At 32.4% G+C, this 18,118-nt stretch overlaps 3 protein-coding genes across 3 annotated transcripts; 2 read left to right on the top strand and 1 right to left on the bottom strand.

The window, feature by feature from the left end:
* Positions 1-1,747: 1,747 nt before the first annotated feature.
* LOC143195291 (poly(A) RNA polymerase gld-2 homolog A) lies at positions 1,748-8,150 on the bottom strand. Its single transcript, XM_076402307.1, has 8 exons — positions 7,658-8,150; positions 7,378-7,606; positions 6,149-6,283; positions 5,921-6,098; positions 4,795-4,963; positions 4,464-4,736; positions 4,241-4,402; positions 1,748-4,187 (listed from the first exon to the last, which is right to left on the bottom strand). Exons 1-8 carry the CDS (start codon positions 7,956-7,958, stop codon positions 3,880-3,882), a joined length of 1,755 nt encoding a protein of 584 aa, XP_076258422.1. The 5' UTR covers positions 7,959-8,150; the 3' UTR covers positions 1,748-3,879.
* Positions 6,379-7,209, top strand: LOC143195692 (ER membrane protein complex subunit 3). The gene is made up of 3 exons (XM_076403089.1): positions 6,379-6,639; positions 6,687-6,902; positions 6,961-7,209. The coding sequence occupies exons 1-3, from the start codon at positions 6,379-6,381 to the stop codon at positions 7,207-7,209; spliced, it is 726 nt and encodes a 241-aa protein (XP_076259204.1).
* A 417-nt stretch (positions 8,151-8,567) lies between the features above and the next one.
* On the top strand, positions 8,568-15,633 carry Aldh (Aldehyde dehydrogenase). The gene is made up of 9 exons (XM_076402312.1): positions 8,568-9,058; positions 9,418-9,532; positions 9,586-9,716; positions 13,958-14,204; positions 14,266-14,417; positions 14,475-14,658; positions 14,714-14,850; positions 14,909-15,073; positions 15,131-15,633. The coding sequence occupies exons 1-9, from the start codon at positions 8,936-8,938 to the stop codon at positions 15,434-15,436; spliced, it is 1,560 nt and encodes a 519-aa protein (XP_076258427.1). The 5' UTR covers positions 8,568-8,935; the 3' UTR covers positions 15,437-15,633.
* Positions 15,634-18,118: the final 2,485 nt, after the last annotated feature.

Raw genomic sequence — 18,118 nt, 5'->3', positions numbered from 1 at the left:
TGGTGTAATATTGTTGATTAATTATAATACATATAGATTTATATAAAAAATGTGCCTCTTTTAAAAACTCTAACCACAGAATTAATGTTCAAAACCAGTTATTATATAATTATTTGTAAAACAATACTTCTCAGAAGTGATTTTTTTATTATTTGCTTCAATAAGTGATTGAAAAACAATCAATAAGGTTATATTTAAATTTAAATAATACTTTTTTAAATCACAGTGTCCTAGTATTATTATTTAATTATAAATATCTACTAAAATAGCTTTAATTTTTTTGTAAGAGGTTTAATGTATAAGTAAGTTATGAAATTATAGGGTTTAAATAAAAAAAACTTTTATTTTAATAGGAAGAATTCGCGGTTATTAATTCAACGGTGGACACTACGTACATTCCACTACAACGTAATTTAAAAGAAACCCTTATAACGTAAATAGTTCGTCCATCACACCTCATAGTTAACCTTTCCTTGGCCGAGCGGGGTATTTTACATACCCTAAATATGGTTTCTTTTTAATAACTTTCCAAATGTTTTTTTTTCCTTTCAGATAATCATAGAAGATATATTACTAAGCTCATTTTTAAACTAATTTCTGATTTTAGTTGGAATTTTCGACGAAAAATGTAATTTAATTACGTAGGGTATCTTCGTTTCCCAGCGTATCAAACTCCTACACGAATAATGCATCGTGAGACATATAAAATACGTATGTATTCATTCAACTAGAAGATGGCCATTTAGGATTTTTATGATTGATTGATATGACTGCACTCAATGCCTATATCATTTATACTAAAAATGTTTCCAATTGGAAATGTAATGACCGAAATAGACGACGATTTTTTTTACAAAATTTGGCACAAGAACTTGCACTCCCAAACGTTCTAAACATGAAACAAAATAACAATAATTTATATATAGATATTTATATAAAATAGCAATAATTGCCATATATTTATCTCTTGCGACCAACAATGTCACGATTCAGGAAAATCCTGCTAGAAAGATTCAACATTATGCAAATCGAAGAATCAGCTTTTTGCCAGATCATGGGATAGAAAGACTATAATATCAAGTAGTAGATGTAAAAACTCATTTACACTGTACACCGAGACGAAACTAAAACATTTTTATGTCCTAACTTTAAAAGTAATGATTTAAGGGAAAATAATAATTTAATGTCAAAATGAAAATATTTTTTTCACAATAAACAAACTGTTGAAATTATTAGAGTTTTATTTCATAACTTTGTAAAAAATCATGCATAAATTACATAAGTTATCGAAGTGTTACAGTAGGGTATCATAGGTTACTCCACACAGCATGAAAAGTAATTTTTGTAGCACGGTTCCAGAAAAGTTAAACATACATGCATAGTTTTTTTCCAGACTACCAAAGCGGTATCACTCGCGTTGTGTAACATACCACTTCGATTTTTTAAGTGATTGGACCTATAGCTTAACGATGGCTCCGAACCACAGTCCTCGGCATTTAGTCTACCCACTGACGAGTAGCCAACTTAAGAGATCATCCGATCCTATCCAGCCCAGTTACTGGTATGAATTTCCTTGTCGCATTTGACACTCTTGCCTGTTGACAAACACAAACATATTTACTACAATACCCTGATCCAATTGGAATCAGCGACTATCACAGCACTAGAAAATCCGTCCTGTCGCCTTGACACTGAGGATACCAAGATGGCGGGTAATACACAGTTTATGCAACAAATGAAATTACAATTTCGCTTTTAATATATTCTTTATTGAAAAAACTTTAAATTGTTGAAAAATACATGTATTCATTTTAAGTTTGAAACCTCTTCCAATAAGATGGCAAAAGTTTCAAATGACATAAATATTCTTATAGGTAAAAATATTTTAGAAAGGTACAATTTCTCTTAACCCTTATTACTATATATATTATTTGAAAAGGAAAAGTTTTCACGAGTTTTTTTTAATTATAAAGGAAATCCCGAGATTTCGCTATAAGAACAATTTGGCGACGGTTGATAAATAGCCTGCCAAACTCGGTTGGTTCATCAACGCCGCGCAAAATGCCTTAGGTGGTTCTACGATCTATTTTTTTTACAAGGGTAATGTGATTGATAAAAACTCGACTCATCGAAACGAATTGGAACGTAGACCACCTAAAACATATAATTCTCAAAGTTTTACATTAATACAACCTAATGAGATTTACCATTACATATCTCCAACATTTTATTGTATGATTATTGTATCCGATTTTTTTAAAAATATTGTCTGCAATAACAAAGGACCCGAGTCACGACTCAGCGTTCGAAATTCTCGGTCTTTCTTGTAGCTTTTCTGGAGTTCGAAAACACGAACACAGGGGTATTTCGAAGAAGTTGATTCGTGACCCCGCCCTGTACATATTTTTTTTTAGAATAGAATACTTTATCGAGAGATCGATCAACAACAATTTTTAAATTAATTTTTTGGCACCAATGACTAAAATCAAGTAAAACGGAATTGTCCCTATGAAAGATAAATTAAAGGTATATTTGGAATAGTGGTTCCGCATGAAAGTCGATGCGAACCGGATATCAGAGTGGCTTTCATGGGAACAATTTCCAATATAACAACTTTCAGGTCAACAAAAAATCACGTATTGAGATCACAAAATGAACAGAAAAATCACATAAAAATTTCATGTTTTTTACTACAAATATATTGTTTTATTTATTCCCCTCCAACTACTTAAAACGTCCTCCAAAAAAATATCTTTTTATATTATTGTTTTCACATTATTATCAAAAGGTGTCTTTTATTATTATTATCATCTAGACAAACATTACAAGAGACACATACATGGGTGGTGAAGGATGTGGCCTATTTTCTATTTATTTCTTATTCTACTCACCAGATGGATCAGTAAACGGAGGTATCACTTCGATTGACAACGACCACAACCTTTTTTTAAATTAACCTAACATTTTTTTTTGTTTTTTAAAATTATTCTATACACGATTATTACTCTACGTAAAAGAGCGATAAATTCCCTTAAATCTTAATGTACACGGGAAAAAAATCACATTCACTTTAATATATTTTTACATCTTAAATTAAGTCAACAATTATCGTTGATATACGTTTCTACTTAGAAGTAACTTACATAAATTAACGGCCCCACAATGATATGTATCAGTTGACATTGTTTCTATTCTAAGCGTAACAATTTTCTGACATCTGCTTTATTTACTGGTTGACGTTCATAGCGACCACAATGTGTCATATAACACAACTGTGTCTTAAGATATCAAATGGAACACAGCATTCATAACACAAGAGAAAAGTGGAAAATATACATGCTTAAGTACTTAAAAAAACCAAACTTATATTAATACTGATTTTTTTATAGTCCGAAAGTGGCGTTTTTATAAATGTTGCACTTTCGAAATTTTGACTTTTTTTGTAAATTTTTTTAGGAACTTTTTAAACTTAAACAAAAGACAATCACAATACACAAAAAATGAAAAAGGAATAACATAAAGCATATCAATTTGATCCAGTCACGAGCTGCCGGCTATATTTATTTTATGTTTTCTTCTAGAAAGAGAGCTTATATAAAATTAAATTGACTTGAAAATGGCACATCGTTAGACTAACACGTTCATTACAGCCTTGATTCATCTTTAGTTTCGGAATGTTACAATAAGAAGTGGCAGTTATCAGATCTATGTATAGGTCGAAAGTTCTTTAAATTGAGTGTACAAGCTGCTTCCATAAATATTGCACAGTATTAACACAATAACTCGGTATGGACAACAAAATCGATACATTTCTCATTCTGCAATTAAAAAAGAAAACATTCACATACCAAATTGACAACCGTTATCCTTTGATTCTCTTTAAATCACCAGTGGTGTTTCTGGCGTTAGGAGCACTGGTAAAACGTTATTTAGCATTTTAGTTCGTATCAATTCCTCGTATGTCTTCGTGATCACACCTTTAATATGCCTAAAAGCAGCTAGGTCATACACTGACCTCGCAGTATTTGTAAAGTCGAAAGGCTCTTCGATGCAGAGATACTTCCACTGATTCGGATCATTCTTTGGCGCCTTCACTTGCTTACAATCTTCAATGAGGAGACGACCTCCAGCTCGTACTGATATGGCGTATTGGCTAAAGTCAAAATTAGCATAATATCCAAAAAAACCTACAAAATAATTTAATCAATTTCAGTATTGTTTGGTTATTTAGAGAGATTACCTATAAATAATTCTGCCAGTGAAATAGTATTATATGAACGATAGTTATCCAGTTCTCCAGATCTAATATCTTCATGGACATCGGTTATTCTGCTCTTGTCCGAGTTGAACCTCTCTGGGTACAATGCATGAAGGCAAGGTAAAATGAAAGGAGATATACCACCTACATTAACAAGGAATAGCCGTTTTTATATTCATATAACATGATAAAAGGAAATGCTTACATTGCAGATAATGTATCACCATTAAGGTCCAAGAGTAGCTAGACACTGTTAGATTTTTGGCATCATTAATATGATTGGCTTGAGCCCACAACTTCACCATGACCACGAGAGGTCTTACCCTCCAATCCATTCTGGCGTAGCAATATAACAAATTAGTATTATAAATACCTACAGAATTGTTACAGTTTAGATCTATTTCAAAACCACTGGATTGTTCACGAAACTTCAGGATGGGGACTTTGGCAAGTATCAGTTCCGAATCAATGATCAATCCTAAAGCAGCAAAATATTAAAAAAAATAAACAGACAAACAATAGTGCAAACAATCTACCATATTTTAAAAGATTGTTCTTTATGTGGTGGAGCTGGTGAACAGAATCTAACCTGGGGTCTTCAGTGCATGGTTTTATCAGTAAACACATGTCGATATCGCTAGTGTTTAATCCAAAACCTGTCATCGTCGATCCCACTATATATAACGCATAGTGGTTGAGGCATTTCTGAAAGCGTAAGATTCTCACACACTAATTCATTTTATCTATATTATGCTATCAAACAATCAATTCTTCTTTACTAATTCTAATATATGCTAATATGATCTCGTACACTACTCCACTGATTTAAACAAAAATATAAATTTGTTTTAGGACTCTAGAAATAAATTTATTGTGGTTTTACATTCCAATAAATTATTTTTGAGTAAAAATGTTTATTCTTATTTACCTATGGTACCATCTATTGAAGATTTCACATTATAATTAATTCACCACACAACAAAATATGGTGATGCTAACCTCTGGTTTCTCGTTGTATGTGTACTGTGTCTAGTATGACCTCAGTCTAACATGTACTAAATGCGCCTCTAATAAGACACTGAGTATCAAAGTACAACTAATTTTTTCAGGTAATTTAAAAGTTTTGTTTTAATCTCTATAAGTTACTTAAGTGTTAATAATTACTAACGTTAACTAGTCGGTAAGATTTCGGAGAGATCAAAGGGCTGAGAAAAACATTTCGAGTGCATGGTTTTCTGATCAAGCATCATAGCAAGTTCAAGGTGTAAGATTATCAAAGGAAGGAAGTCGCTATGACTTAGTCTACTGGAATTTGAGAAGTTTGCAATTAAAGGTGTGCAACCCCTAAAGGCGGATTTCAATAGCTCGATTGTAAACTACTTGGAGAAACAGAAACCATTTCGTGCAGGATATATCGTGGAAATTTAGGTAAAAACAGTACAACTGAGTAGATCACCAAATGCATATTGCCGGATGAAGGTAGAGCCAGTTTAACCCAAACTAAAACCCTGCGGACAGAAATTTTTTAAAACACATTTTCTAGTTACCTGTTTAATCATAAATGACCCTACCCTATATTTGCAAATAAAAAACTTCCTCGGTTGGCCCCAGCGAAGTTTGTTCTGCCAAGTGTTATATATAAATCAATCAATGATATCTCACCCTGATATATAAGAAGAGATCCTTCCACAGGGATATCTTGTTCTCGTAAGTTTCGATTTTTTGCGCCTTACTATTGAAAACATCCCAAATAGCTTGACTCAGCTGATCAAAAGGTCCTCCGTTCAACAGTTCCGGTGGATTGGGATCTATTTTCATTATGTCTGACCGTGATTTAAATCTAAGTGAAAGAAATTTTATAAGACATAATTACATTTATGATATGAGTACCTATGTGTTAAACCGTGCGCCCTTCTGATCATAACATCCGAACCGTATCGATAATAGGAATTGAGTGGTTTCCTTCGCGGCTCCCTATGTGACGTTCCGTTTGGATTGGTTGATGGATTCGATGGCTGGTTGATCCTGAAATGTTTTATACATTTATATGTCAGTGCTAATAATAATCTCTATAGGTTTATTTTTTATACATAGCATTTTAACACCCTGTAGACACAACAATGATACATTTGAGAGACAGGTGTCAGTGTGTTAACGACATTCTGAAGAAAATGTTGAGAGATTTCCCATTGGATACGCAAATCAGATCCTGGGTATTCTTACCCATTTCACTGTTAACTTGTCTAATAGAATGCCTAGCCTACTACACAATGATTTTAGTAAGAAACCATCAAAAATTAAATTTACATGAAATCCAAGTAGTGCACATGAGAAATAGACTAATTACATTCGAAATAAATCACTTATATTTATCCAAACAAGTATGTATTGATATATTGCAAGCCTAAAAATAATAACTAAACTGTAGGCAATCAATATTAGGAAAAGAACTCTGAAAGAACAACTAGAATCATCCTTAAATGAATACTCTCGTAATATTCAGTTAAATAATAAACAATCTGTTATTCCTGAATATGGTGATCAGTATTTAAACACTTTCAAGGAATATTCGAGCAAAGATCTACCCATGATAATGGCTGGTACTTGGGTTTCTTATATGTTTAGTGGATTTATTTGTACCAAGGTTGATTTTAGGCAGTGCTAAATAATTTCTAGTGTTGTAATAATTAGTTAAATTATAGATTCCATTTCCTTTGACATCTTCATTTAAGGCAATGCTTCAAAGAAGTATAGAATTAAATAACTTAGAACCATCTTGGGTGTCTTCATGTTCATGGTATTTTCTTAATGTTTTTGGCATAAAAAAATTGATCAAACTGCTGTTTAATGAAGAAATTGTTAAATCACAATGGGTATACAGTGAAACTTTTGATCAAGAAGTTATAGCAAGTCTCAAAGAATATAATACCAAATTAGATATGATTTTATAAAATAAAATGTAAAAATTAAAGTAATAAAGAGATGATAATTTTACTCACCTACTACTTTTAGTAAAATGTCCAAAATAAAAGTAATAAAGAGATTATAATTTTAGTCACCTACTATTTTTAGTAAAATGTCCAAAATAAAAGTAATAAAGAGATGATAATTTTACTCACCTACTACTTTTAGTAAAATGTCCAGTATGATTATCTGCAGTATTAGTACTATTATTATTACTATTCCTATAATTGTTGTTAGTTACAGTATATTGAGCATTATTAGTACTATGATGTTGGTAGTTGTTACAATTGCCAAGAAATTCTTGAGATATTTGAGAATATTTACCAAACACCAGCGTTTGGTTACTGATATGGGAATAGTTGTTCCTTGTATTATATTTGATGCCTACAAACACTGTAAACTTTTATGATACAAAATTAATAGATGATGATTTACCACTATTATCCTGTCCAGATGATGAATTTCTATAACCATACGGACTAAAATTTTCATCATTATTCGGCGATATAGGCCTATATAATCTAACATCCTTATTTTCTATCGGCTCTTTTTTTGAATTCAGTTCAGTGTAAGCAGATGAGATAATATTTAGAGGAAGTCCCATTATATCTTTGGTCAATTCCATTTTAACAATGTCGTTTTTCATAATTTGATAATCACTATGTTCTTTCGCTCCGACATTGTAGTAGGTTTGCTCCTGTGTACCAATGGCATCAAAAAACACTGAAGCATTCATTGCTAATTTGATAATGTAAAATAGAAAAGAGGAAACTTTTGAAGCTTTTTGTACTAAAATAGTTTGTATATATATTGGCGTCTACAGTGCTAATAATTCATTTTGTTCCTTTTAACTCATACTACCCTAAAAAAGCCCTGGAATGAAGCACAAAAAAGGTGACATTTTGACTATAAGGTTAGGTTGAACATATATTTCAAACTGTTTACATTCAAAGCTAATCAATTCTTCTGGTCAACTTAAATTAAAAAAACTTACCACATATTTATTATTAAAGCGAAAACTGCATACAAATTTAATTATGAATTCATTCAACTGTAGAGTAACTTTTTCTTTAGGAAAATACCGCCAGTTTTTATCATTTAAAAAATATGATTAACACTGTTGCCAATTTTTGTTAAGGCGCCATTAAATTTACGTTAGAGATCTATGAAAAAATAATAATAACTATAAAAAACCTTTCATCTATATATAATATTAATTTATTTTCAATAAGACTAAATCGAAAGTGTATATTTGGTTGCCTGCCGTAAATATAATTACATTTTATTGGTTTTTAAACTAAATCTTTCTCAAATAAGCCAATTAAATCATTATCTGTTTTTTATATACAGATAAGTTATAAGGGACAAACAAATATAGCACGTAAATATCATCTATGTGGTCTGCTATTGTGTTATTTCCTTTATAAAGTATTAGTGCAATGTAATAGAAATATAAACATATTCAATATACATTGTGTTTAAGTGATATATTTTTGATATTATATTTTAACAACGGATTTGATTTATTTTTAAATTTGAAATTCGGTCATGTCATTAAAATTGTTCTAAATACGATTCTGTCAGACAAATTAGGATGGATAAGACAAGTAGTGGTAAAGGAGTGGGGATATTTGATTCAAACCTGCTGATTTTTAATAGGTAACGCAATAGTTTGCCGGCTTAACTGTCTTTTTGTGGTTGTACTGGTACAACATGAAGCTCCTTCAGGCGACTAAATTTGCGCTCAGACATGTTAAGTTTACATCTAGAATTGCTCAGTTTTCTAGTGCAGCTCAGCTAAAGCCTGAACTTACACCTAATGTACTTTATTCCGGGGTATGTATTTCAGTAATTTAAAATGCAATGACGGGTTACATTTTTCTATCAATAGCGTTAAAATTTTATAGATTTAAGTGTATTTTGCATTAAAAATATCTAACTTTGAAATAGCGAATTAAAAAATATATTTAATTTTAACCCTACTACGTTAAAGGTTTATATTTAGCGTTTCTATTTTATATTTGAGAAATGATAATATATTAATATTAACGATATTAATAGGTATTTTATTGAATATATTACACATGATTATGTTTATATTTCGTCATAAAAATAATAAATTTTGGTAAATATTTGTTATTTTGTCTGCTATTTTTTTTTCGTGTTTTGTTTAACTATTATTAATTAAATTACAGATTTTTATCAACAATGAATGGCACAAATCAAAGTCCGGAGAGACATTTCCTACTGTCAATCCATCAACAGGAAAAATAATAACTGACGTACAAAGAGGATCCAAAGTTGATATAGGTACTTTTTCTTTATTTTTTGCGCTGCATATATTTACGACTTTAATTTTGTAGATATTGCTGTAGATGCTGCAAATGAAGCCTTCCGTTTACATTCACCATGGAGAACAATGGATGCCTCTGAAAGAGGCAGATTGTTATATAAATTAGCTGACTTGATGGAGAGGGATTCATTGTATATTGCTGTAAGTAGAATGTTGTGATAAAAAAGATTCATTATCTCAAACTGTTTTGAAATAACATAACTGGGGTGAATGTTGATTTAAGCAATCTAAAGTGTTAAACACTCCAGGTGTTTGTTATTGATAAAACATAGTATTTATATTTTTGGAAGAAAAATAAGAAAACTTATTTTTTTGTTTTCTGTGTAACATATAACCATTACAGTACATTAATGTTATTCACATATAGGAATAACAATTTTATTGTTTATATCTACATGTATATTGTTTTCGACCCATAGTTAATTGTCTATTCTATTTTATTAAGTGGTTGTAACTAATTGGAACGGCATATATATTCCTGTATATATATAATAGAGATAATTATTGAATTACATTGTTTGTGGTACATATGACGATAATGACCCAGGCTCAAAATAAAATAAAGTTCAAAAATATACAGATACACATAAGAAACAGATTTCCCAAAGCAAAGTTCACACTTTTAAACGTTTTGGTATTTCTTTGGATTTATGCCAAACTAATAAGTGCGTAAAACATTTTTTTCACTTTTTCCATTTCGTCAAAAAATCGAGATAGCGTCATTCAAGTCCATTTATTTTTTGGACATCTCCAATGATTTAATAGCTTTTTAAAAATGCCATTTATATTTTTTGTCATATCCTGTATTAACATAATGTATTTGTTTTTTGTTCAGTTTTTAGTTATCAAATAGCATTTTGATTAACGAAAAAAAAAAACAGTTTGGTCACACTAGGGTTTAAATGAACCATTTTTTTAAGTTTTGAATCTCTTATTCATATTGCGTAATGTTGTGTTTATTCAGTGTTTTGCTGAGATAAAATGTTTTAATTAATAATCATAATGGGCGATAAAAAATTCCACCAATTTTATTATCCTTCTTTAATTGGTATGAAGGAATATGCATTTGAATTTTTTTATTTTTTCGTAATGATTAACGATTAAATAAAATAACTCTATAATCAAGTGATTTTGGCTGATTTTTTTGTAATTCTATTATCTTGCGGCATGTTATATACTTTTGATAACTAGTGATATTTTCTGTTACTTGGTAGTCTATTTTGATACTGTTTTGTTTATATAATTTTAACAAGGTCAGTTGATAAACAATCTTCTCACACTCTTATCTTGTTATAAACATATTCTTAATGTAGTTGATATATGCATTCAATGCGAATTGACTAGGTCCTAATATTTTTGATTTGTTTTATCGGGATATCTTACGTTATTAATTAGATGTGTGGATTACGTAAATTTTTATGACTGCACTTGATATTATTTTTAACCTTAACTTTTATTCGTTAGGGGTGGTAATTTTTTAAATTTTGTTGTATACAAAGAGTAGTTTAAATAAATAAGAATGTATTTGAAAAATAAATAAAAATAGATATCATATTATTGTCACCATTGGCGCTGTCTCACTGGGAGACCTGCAAGGGATTCTCTGGTCCACTATGAAGAAATCTGTGGTTGAGGCTCACGCTGGGGATGCTTAAAAAATATTGATACATCTTGCCCGATATTTTTTTTGCTTATTTATTTATATGCCGAGTTTGCTTATTTTCTTGCCCGATATATTAATATATCGATATTTTTGTGTCGTTATTTTTTTGCAGTGTTTGAAGATGATCAAGTGTAATGAACCCGAATTTTTGCGTCGATATGTGACAATGGATGACATGGCTCCATCATTTCACTCCGAAGTCCAATCGACAGTCATACGAGTGGACTGCACACGATAAACCCGCTCCAAAGCGTGGGAAAACGCAACAGTCAGCTGTCAAGGTTATGGCGTCTGTATTTTTGGATGTGCATGGAATAATTTTCATTGACTACCTTGAAAAAGAAAGGACCATCAACAGCGACTATTACATAGCGTTATTGGACCGTTTGAAGGACGAAATCGCCGAAAAACGGCTGCATTTGAAGAAAAAGAAAGTGCTGCAATGCGCCGTGTCACAAGTCAGAAAACGATGGCAAAAATCCATGAATTGGGCTTCGAATTGCTTCCTCATCCACCGTATTGTCCAGATATGCCCCCCAGCAACTATTTCCTGTTCTCAGAGCTTAAAAGAATGTCCGCTGGGAAGAAATTTTCATCGAATGAAGAGGTGATCGCCGATACTGATCCTTATTTTGAAGCAAAGGACAAATCGTACTAAAAAAATGGTATCGAAAAGTTGGAGGGTCGCTATAATCAGTGTATCACCCTTGAAGGAAATTATGTTGAATAAAAAAAAACTAATTTTGCCAAAAAAATGAGTTTAATTATGGTAGGCCGGGGACTTTTCAATTGACCTGTTAGTGCAATTGTTACAGAACACAATTGGTTAATAATGCGACAAAACAAGTTCGAGTTGATTGCTATTAAAATTGATAAAAATAAATTTCGCGTGTTGATAAAATATTGCTTTACGAAGGGGAAAAGTACATTTGAGGCAAAAACTTGGCTGGATGCCCAGTTTCTGGACACTGCCCTAGGAAAATCAACCATAAAGGATTGATATGCTAAGTTTGGACGTGGTGAAATGAACACCGAAGACAGTGGACGCAGTGGACGCCCAAAAAAGGTTGTTACCGATGAAAACATGAAAAAAATCAACAAAATGGTTTTGAATGACCGTAAATTTAAATAGAATGAAATAGCAGACACTTTAAAGATATCAACTGAACGTGTACATCATATCATTCAGGAATATTTGGGTATGAGAAAGCTTTGTGCAAAGTGGGTGCCGCGCAAGCTCACTTTTGACTAAAAACAACGACAAATTGATGATTCGGAGCAGTGTTTGAAGATGATCAAATGTAATAAACCTGAGTTTTTGCGTCGATATGTGAGTCCGAAGTCCAATAGACAGTCATCCGAGTGGACTGCCCACGATAAACCCGTTCCAAAGCGTGGGAAAACACAACAGTTGGCTGGGAAGGTTATGGCGTCTGTGTCTTGGGATGCGTATGGAATAATTTTCATTGACTACCTTGAAAAGGTTTGAAGGACGAAATCGCCGAAGAACGGCTGCATTTGAAGAAAAAGATAATGCTGCTTCACCAAGACAATGCACCGTGTCACAAGTCAATGAAAACGATGACAAAATCCATGAATTGGGCTTCGAATTGCTTCCTCATCCACCGTTTTGTCCAGATGTGTCCCAGCGACTATTTCTTGTTCTCAGATCTCAGAAGAATGCTTGCTGGAAAGAAATTTTCGTCGAATCGTACTACAAAAATGGCATCGATATGAATATCGATGGAAACTATGTTGAATAAAAAATAATAATTTTGCCAATAAAATGTTTTACTATGGTAGGCCGGGAACTTTTCAATTGACTTGTTAGTGCAATTGTTACAGAATATAATTGATTAATAATGTGACAAAAAGTTTGAGTTGATTGCTTTTAAAATTAATATTTCAATTCTTCCTTAATTTACTTTAATTTCGTTTTGCCACCACCCTAGGCGCGTAAAAGATATTTTATATATCTATTTTAAGTTTGGGTTATCCAACCACATTTCAGATGTTCCACAACGCGGTTCCTGAAACCGCGAAACGATGTTCTTTAACACGTAGTCGTTTCTATAATTTTCATTCATTAATCACCAATTCGGTTGGTGCTAGAACGCTGCTTATCTAAACATCAAGGTCGGAACCACCCGAACGCAGACTATCGCACTGTTTCCAAGGAAAATGAATAATAAGCCTGATAATTTTAAAATTCCGCGCATTCAAATTTCCGACTCATCCGCGTATTTCGTTCGATAGTCGTACGGAGTGAACTCAATATATAATTTTTATATATAGGAGGTCTAAATTTACATTTTATTTCGTACTCGTGCGTTGATAAGAGACGCTGAACTTGAACTTACGAAATTTGCAGACTGAAAATATGGGATCAATTATTTGTGTATTTTTGTTAGTCTGTGATACATTTTTGTCATTTTCCTATAATATCAACATTGAGAGAGTGAATCTTTGATTTTTAAAGTACCTTTTCAACAACAAAATATTTTTCATTATAATTTGAAGTGATTATCAGATAGAGCTACGCCAGTGTTGTACCAAAAGTTACATGAATATATAATAGTATTTAAATACATAATCAAATAAAATGTCTATATCAAGTTTATCAAAACTTATCAATATGAATGCGTCGATATAATTAACATCTATCACTAATTTGACTAATCAGTGATTTGACTAATTTCAATTGTTGATTTTCTATTAGAGTTTGGAAACATTAGACAATGGCAAACCGTTCCACCAGGCTCATCCAATGGATGTCACTTTGTCGATTAAAGCTCTGCGCTATATGGCTGGTTGGGCAGACAAAAATCATGGAAAGACCATCCCAATGGACGGCAACTACTTTGGCTATACGAAACACGAACCTGTCGGTGTGTGCGGTCAAATCATCCCCTGGAATTTCCCCTTGTTGATGATGGCATGGAAAATTGGACCCGCTTTGTCCATGGGTAATGATAATAACCATACAAGATGTTTTATTTATTACTCACACTATTTTGCTCTATTTAGGTAATACCGTGATTCTTAAACCAGCTGAGCAGACGCCACTGACTTCACTCTATGTTGCACAACTGTCTAAAGAAGCCGGATTTCCACCAGGAGTCTTAAACGTTGTACCTGGTCTTGGAGACGCTGGAGCTGCTTTGGTCGCGAATCAAAACGTAATTCATCTCTGTTAATGTCGAGATGATATATTTTACTAAACTTTCTATATCTAGGTGGATAAAATAGCTTTCACCGGTTCAACTCAGGTGGGTAAGATGATCCAACAAAACTCTGGTATTGGTAATCTTAAGAGAACAACCTTGGAATTGGGTGGAAAGAGTCCTAACATTATTTTGGCCGACGTAGACATAGAGAAAGCCGTCGAAGCTGCTCATAACGCCGTCTACTTTAATCAGGGTATCATTTCTGTCTATATTGGTTTATAAAAAATACTATTTATATATTTTCCTAGGTCAAGTATGCTGTGCTGGATCACGTACCTTCGTTGAAGAGTCTATCTATGATGAGTTTGTCGAACGATCGGTCGAGAGGGCAAAGCAACGTAAAGTAGGCGACCCATTCCATCCAGAAACTGAACAAGGTCCACAGGTACAATAAATTTACCCATTTTTCCTGTTTGCACTTCAACAATGTATCAATTTTGTAGGTTGATGAGGATCAAATGAACCGTATTTTGGGATTGATCAAAGAAGGTGTCAAGCAAGGGGCAAAACTAGTTCACGGAGGAGAGAGACACGGTGATGAGGGATATTTTGTACAGCCTACCGTATTTGCAGATGTTGAAGATCATCACATATTGGCCAGAGAAGAGGTAATTTCAGTAATGCCGGTGCCCCATCATGTACTTAACCAAAGTATTTAATTTTAGATTTTTGGACCTGTTCAACAGTTGATGAAATTCAAAGATTTGGATGAGATAATCGTTCGTGCCAATAAGACAAACTATGGTCTTGCCTCGGCCATCTTCTCAAAAGACGTCGACAAAATTAATTACATTGCTCAAGGTATTAAAGCCGGAACCGTTTGGGTCAACTGTTACAACATTCTCGCCTCCCAGGCACCGTTCGGCGGTTTCAAGGATTCTGGACACGGCAGGGAGATGGGAGAAAATGGATTGAGTCAATACACAGAAGTAAAGACCATCATTGTATCTCAGTTGCAAAAGAACTCATAAATATATTAGGTTTCTCAGTTTCTCTTAAAGCCAGAGAAATCATTCTCACATTATCAATTTTCCGACTCGTTAGGTTATAAGGCGAACCTATTTTCATAATTTTCCATGTTGGTTAATATTTATCTCTGTTATTTAGTTCAAATAATTTACGTTCAAATTAAAGTGATATTTTTTCAATAAAGACTTTCATTTTTAAATTTGTCTTTTTATTTAAAAAAAATTCCAGAGTTTACTGATTAGATTAGTTATATTTAAAATTATGTTTATGTTTTAAATTATGATACTGTGATTATAAATAATCATACATCTAGAATAATATCTAATTAAATATAATGCAAGTTTCTAAATATAATGTTTCTAAAACGTTTATTACAGCTAATTTGCATATAATTTTAATTTCCCAAGGTAAGCGTTCACTTGTACGCATTATATTTGAACTGTTCAGATTTCTACACAGATTTTAAATAAAAGGAATCATTATTTTCGTCCGTCCGATATACCTGATTGTCTGAAGTTATATTAAATTACGCTGGTATTGCATGAATCAGAACAAAATTCCGATCAGATGGTCCTACCGTCATTACTATAATTATAGTGGCGCGTTGTATTGAATGCAAGTATATTGAACCTTACTTTTAAAAAAACTGACAAAATTGATATAGTTTTCTGTGATTGTTGATTGGTAGTAGTACATCACACAGTCCAGTAACAATAAACATAGAGTAAAACAATAATTTATCAGAGAATTGTGAACAGAGAGCATATAATATTAAATATTCAAAGCCTCCTTCAATAAGCAATAAAATAATAAAAAAGTCTACCATCCTGTGTAACGCGTTTAGACGTCAACTAGGATAATTTTCTGTGAGTGGCAACAACAAAAATAACGGCATCTCTATCTAGAGCCGTCCGATGAGTAAAAATACGCGTTTATCTTTAAAGAAATACTAGTCACTTGTTTTCATCTGCGACTAGCATTTGACCTTTACAATATCAGCTAATTAGTACAATGTTAAAAACCTATAGTATAAAACAAAAGTTAAATATAATATGGTTGGCTTGGTGGCGCAGTGGTAAAGGCGGTAGGACAGTCCTCCTACTGTTGCGATAGCCGCAGGTTAGAATCCTGCCGGGGCGTGGTCGTAAATTTACTTTTGTGATTAAAATTTGTGAATGTTCTAGGCAAGAGTGTAAGGAAAATGATCCCAGTCACGCCAGTAAGCAGGCTGGGTAAGACCCCGGATGTCTTCTGGGATGATTTCTAAAGTTGGTCACTCGCCAGTCAGTAGGCTTAATGCTGAGGACCATGGTTCGGAGTCTACGCTAAACTTTAGGCCCAGTCCAGATAAACCCACTTCTACTAGTTCATTCGAATAATTTTTAACGTTCTGACCTTGCCGTCCTAGCCGCGACCTTGAAACTAATGCGCCAAATTTATGCTTATATATATTTATATTTATATGTAATATATGTGGTTTTATATTTTTTGTAGTTTGCTTGTGAATAACTATGTATTGTAAATTAATATAGCAGCATTTTGGAACTCTAGAGGGCAAAAAAATAAAATTGTAAATGATAAATAGTAAGATATTTTTGACTAGCATAATAGGTAATACTTTGGGCTGGTATAATAGGTAATACTTTTCTTGATAAATTTTCACGATTTTTATTCAAGCCTTTTGTTTGTCAAAACTTTTTTCCTAAACTCTTGAAAACTAAAATTAGGTTCCAAAGGCTTCAGAAATTGCATCGATTCCAAAAGATTTGAAGAATTTTTTGCAGTAGCAATTGTTAAATTTCTTTTTAAAATATTAACGGTAAAGAGGTGAATAAAGTATATTAAATATTAGTAATAAATACATTTTCCTGATAGGACAACTCACCACAGTTTTTATTTGTTGACGAATGGACTATCTTAACAGAATGTGTTCAACTTTTAAAGCCCATTGAAATAATGACCACCGAGTTATCTGGTGAAAGATATCCCACGATATCTTTAATTATACCGTTAATAAGAGGACTGCAACATTCCATCAAATCCAGGATTTTAACAAGTGAATGGGGAAAAAAATTACAAAATTGTCTATATAGATCGATAAAAGACTGGCAATTTTAGAAATGAACACGATATGCGGGAAATCCACATTTTTAGATCCTAGATTTAAAAAAGCAGGATTTGGTATTGCAAATAATGCTGAAACGATACAAAAAGTTATCACAAAACATGTATCTTACATTCTAACTTCAAAAAATATGAATATAGTTCCAATAATACAACTAATGACCAAGAATGTATTGACATCTGGAGATATTTTAATAAAAAAATGGCTAGAATGAAAGAAGTAATTACTCCAAGTACTGCAGCAACTTTACAGATTAAGCAGTATTGGAAATGTCATTTATTGGGCGTTTAGAAAACCCATTGGATTTTTGGCAAGCCCATAAAAAGAAACTACCTGAATTATATCAGTTAAACGTAAACTATTCCTCTATACCCGCAACATCTGTCCCCTCGGAACGAATTGTTTCAAAACCTGGACAAATAATTAAAGATCGAAGAAAGCGCATCGCAGGAGAAAAGTTGAACATGATAATATTCCTGAATAGTAATTTAAAAATATTTCCGTTCAAAAATAAATAAAACTTTTATTTAAAAAGGGTCTGGTAGTTATTATACGATCA

The sequence above is a fragment of the Rhynchophorus ferrugineus genome, unplaced genomic scaffold, assembly GCF_030347505.1.
Source record: "Rhynchophorus ferrugineus isolate W39M unplaced genomic scaffold, kcgeb_rfMv2 rfM4, whole genome shotgun sequence".
NCBI classification, from domain to species: domain Eukaryota; kingdom Metazoa; phylum Arthropoda; class Insecta; order Coleoptera; family Curculionidae; genus Rhynchophorus; species Rhynchophorus ferrugineus.
Note: the sequence above shows the minus strand (reverse complement) of the source record. Positions and strands in the feature narration are given on the sequence as shown.

Coding starts and splice junctions, on each gene's coding strand:
- LOC143195692 (XM_076403089.1), top strand. CDS start 6,379: ATGATACATTTGAGAGACAGGTGTCAGTGTGTTAACGACATTCTGAAG. Junction 6,640..6,686: donor ACTTATATTTATCCAAACAA/GTATGTATTGAT, acceptor ACTAAACTGTAG/GCAATCAATATTAGGAAAAG. Junction 6,903..6,960: donor GTGGATTTATTTGTACCAAG/GTTGATTTTAGG, acceptor GTTAAATTATAG/ATTCCATTTCCTTTGACATC.
- LOC143195291 (XM_076402307.1), bottom strand. CDS start 7,958: ATGAATGCTTCAGTGTTTTTTGATGCCATTGGTACACAGGAGCAAACC. Junction 6,099..6,148: donor GCGCACGGTTTAACACATAG/GTACTCATATCA, acceptor TCTTTCACTTAG/ATTTAAATCACGGTCAGACA. Junction 4,188..4,240: donor ACTGGCAGAATTATTTATAG/GTAATCTCTCTA, acceptor ATTATTTTGTAG/GTTTTTTTGGATATTATGCT.
- Aldh (XM_076402312.1), top strand. CDS start 8,936: ATGAAGCTCCTTCAGGCGACTAAATTTGCGCTCAGACATGTTAAGTTT. Junction 9,059..9,417: donor CTAATGTACTTTATTCCGGG/GTATGTATTTCA, acceptor ATTAAATTACAG/ATTTTTATCAACAATGAATG. Junction 14,659..14,713: donor CGCCGTCTACTTTAATCAGG/GTATCATTTCTG, acceptor ATATTTTCCTAG/GTCAAGTATGCTGTGCTGGA.